At 56.1% G+C, this 3,098-nt stretch overlaps 1 protein-coding gene across 2 annotated transcripts in view; it reads right to left on the bottom strand.

The window, feature by feature from the left end:
• The window catches only part of IL11RA (interleukin 11 receptor subunit alpha), a 4,374-nt gene extending 1,834 nt beyond the window's left edge, over positions 1 to 2,540 (bottom strand). Inside the window, exons 1-7 of one of the 2 annotated variants that reach the window (XM_010725223.3) lie at positions 2,309 to 2,540; positions 2,021 to 2,081; positions 1,690 to 1,856; positions 1,433 to 1,604; positions 575 to 607; positions 170 to 333; positions 7 to 71 (exon numbers count right to left, since the gene is read on the bottom strand). In XM_010725223.3, coding sequence (XP_010723525.2) covers positions 7 to 71; positions 170 to 333; positions 575 to 607; positions 1,433 to 1,604; positions 1,690 to 1,856; positions 2,021 to 2,081; positions 2,309 to 2,525 — 879 coding nt within the window. In that variant the 5' untranslated portion in view covers positions 2,526 to 2,540. The remainder of the gene's footprint in view (positions 1 to 6; positions 72 to 169; positions 334 to 574; positions 608 to 1,432; positions 1,605 to 1,689; positions 1,857 to 2,020; positions 2,082 to 2,308) is intronic. The other variant, XM_010725224.3, reaches the window with a different exon arrangement.
• Positions 2,541 to 3,098: the final 558 nt, after the last annotated feature.

Genomic DNA, 3,098 nt, shown 5'->3' with positions numbered 1-3,098 from the left:
GCTGACGTGAAGCCGCCTAGGGGCGAGGGGGACAGGTTCCACCACCAAGCCCTCTGGAGGGTCCGGCTTAACTGCATGGGAGGGGACAGGGATACTCCATCACACTGTGTCACCCTTCTGCTGTGCCACGTGGATGGCTGGGTGGGCAGGCAGGGGAACAGGCACTCACTGATGGCCTGCATGGTGACATCTAGAAGGCGGAAGCTGGAGCCCAGTGGGTTCACCTCAGTGATGTTCAACCGGTAGGAACTCCAGAACTCTGACCGGTGAACGGTGCAGGTGCCTGTGCGTGCTGGGTCCTGCAGGCATGGCCCCACGTGCCCGCTCTTGTTCCTGCAGGACAAAGAGGTGGGATGGTGATATGTTCCCCCCGACCATGCCAGGAACTTCATGGAGGAGGCAGACTCTTTTACAGCTTCAGCAGGGTCTGGGCAGCTCCCATCACCCCCCATAAGACCCCCATAATCCCCACAAGCCTCATGTTTCCTCATGGACCCCTCAGCCCTTGCCTCCAGGACCAGGAGGACATAGGCAGAGCATTTGGAATAGAGAGTCAGTTGGGAGTGCACCCTACCTTCGCTTCTCTTCTCCTGTCAGCGACTTCTTCCTGCAGTGGAGACAGGAAAAGCAGATGGTGAGGACAGCAGGATGGGGGACAGCATGAAGCCAACCCAAACATGACTCAGAGAAGGGACAGGGGTCTCTGCACCAGATGCTCTGCTGCACCCCACTCCCACCTCACTGGGCACCATGGCACAGGGACTGGCAGTAACATCATGCCCAGTCCCACCAGCAGGGAACCTGGGGGTCTCAGGATAACTTCATCAAGCAGCAGCAGCAAGCATACAGAGACACTAACAAAAGCAGCCCTGCAGGGATGCAGTGTTATTTTCCATTCCCAGCAGCTGGCTCTGCTCTCACTCTATGCATCAACATCGAGCCCCACCACTCTCACTGCCAGCTCCACACAGCCCCAGCTCCAACCACCCTCTCCATGCTGTGCCTGCGCACCCTGAGGTGAGCCCTGCGTCCTCATTGTGCCTGCATATTGTGGAGCAGAGCCCTCTGCAGGTTTTTATAGAATCTGACTTCAAAGCAGTCCCATTATTTGGCCTGCCGTGATAATTAGAAGCAGTGTTGTTTCCCTAACTCCTTTCATCTTGAAGTATGCTGAAGCACTTGGCAGCTTGCAGACAACCTGCTTCTCTTCTCCATCCCCTCCAGCACTGCAAAAGAAGGAGCCTGCCTGTGCTGGCCCCCATGCTTCTCAGGGGCCCCTTTCTGAACAACCACATGCTCAGTGCTGTGCTCCTGGAAACAGCCTGCTCTTTGGCTACTATGTTGTGAGACTGGATATGAATCCAAGATGAAGGTCAGAGCGCAGGCAGGATGTGAGGGTTAAGCTTGGGAAGGCTCAACCCGAAGCCCTCACCTATAGGTAGTGATGTATCTGGTAGGGAGGAAGGTCTCGAGGCTGGAGGTCCAAGAGCAGGAGAAGTTCTCATAATCAGATGCTCTGCAGGACACAAAGGGGACCCCCGGCAGGTCTGGAGCCCGGGGGGAGGAGACTGTCAGTGAGGGGTCCCCACACAGGGTCTCCCACCCTGCAACAGAGCCAGCACATAGGAACCCATGTGTCATCCCCCTGTGACACCCTCATGTCACCCAACCAATGGACGTGCTACTTACGGCCCAGCTGCAGGGACACGGTATGCAGGAGGCTGCCATCCTCATCGTGGCAGCTGTAGGTCCCAGCAGCAGCCAGGCTGGCACGTGGCAGCACCAGGGCATCCTGATGGATGGCTGAGCCTTCTGGCAGTGCCATAGCCCCATCTCGTCTCCATTGGACCGTTGAGCTGTAGGGGAGAGAGATAGGATTTTAGGGGATTGCGACACCCCGTGAGCTGCAGCATGCAGAGCCAAAGGATGGGCAAAATTAGGGACAGAGACATCGGCTTTGCTCCTGTTTTTTAGAGCTCACCCATTAAACCATCCCACAATGTGCACATAAGACACCTACCCAGTGCGAGCACCGATGCATGACAGGGTCACGTCCGTCCCCAGCTGGCTGTACTGCACACCTGCAGGGGCGACACAGAGTGGGTCACCCTGGGGTCCTGCTGCACTGGGGAGCTGGGAAGGATTGGTCCTGGCTGGGCAGTGGGTAGTGGAAGAGGAAAGCCAACTCTTTACAGATGAATTTGGGGAAGGAAAGACATCTGTAGGGCAGGCACTGACACTGCTTGGTCCTTGCACATTTTGAGGGTATCCCAGTGTCCCCACGCTACAGGGGCTCTGTTTTGCTTACCTTCCTCTCCCCAGCCCTCGGGGATGGTGAGGGAGGCTGATGCCAAAGCTGCTGCGAGGAACACCATCACCCTGCCCAGGCCTCGGATGTGACTGTGCATCTGGTGGAAGCAGAGAGTGTCAGCAACTGCATCCCTGTACCCTATCCCATTGCTCTGCCCCATCCTGCTGCGGACTGTGCCACTCTCACATTTGTACCCAGCATGAGCAATTGCCATGCTTGGAATGAGAATGTGATAGGCAAACACTGATCAAGAAATCAGGGCTTCATGAAGTGGATGGATCAAAGGTTCTTTGCTGCTGCAGCCCTGTGCTGAGAGCCTTGGCTGCCTCCCAGACCTGTGAGTGAACTAGGATGGTCCATAGAACTGTGATGGTGCAGCTGGAGAGGGAAAGGACCAAGGAGGGATCAAAGGGGACTGCACCGCATTGCAGTCAGCATCACTCTGACCTTTGCAGTCAGCATTACCCCAACGTGTCTATTCCTGCCTACAGTGTCCTATGAATCCCAGCCAGCATCACCCCATCCATCCTGGCCAGTACTCCATCCCTTCCAGACAGCACTGTCCTGTCTATTACAGTCCTGGCCTGAACAGGCATAGAAACAGTTGAATTATTTTTTCCCTGGAATGCCTCCTGCTGCCTGTCTGATAACAAGGGGAAGTCACTGTCGGTCAGGGTTGTTCATTCTCTCCAATACTGCTACAGGGGCTGCAGCAAACTCTGCCAACCCCAGGCACAGGGGCAGGTGCAAGCTGCAGCCCCGTGAGTGTGAATCTGCTTCTGCTGAG

This window comes from Meleagris gallopavo, chromosome Z (assembly GCF_000146605.3).
Source record: "Meleagris gallopavo isolate NT-WF06-2002-E0010 breed Aviagen turkey brand Nicholas breeding stock chromosome Z, Turkey_5.1, whole genome shotgun sequence".
In the NCBI taxonomy this organism is placed as follows: domain Eukaryota; kingdom Metazoa; phylum Chordata; class Aves; order Galliformes; family Phasianidae; genus Meleagris; species Meleagris gallopavo.
This window is presented reverse-complemented; position numbering and strand designations above follow the sequence as displayed.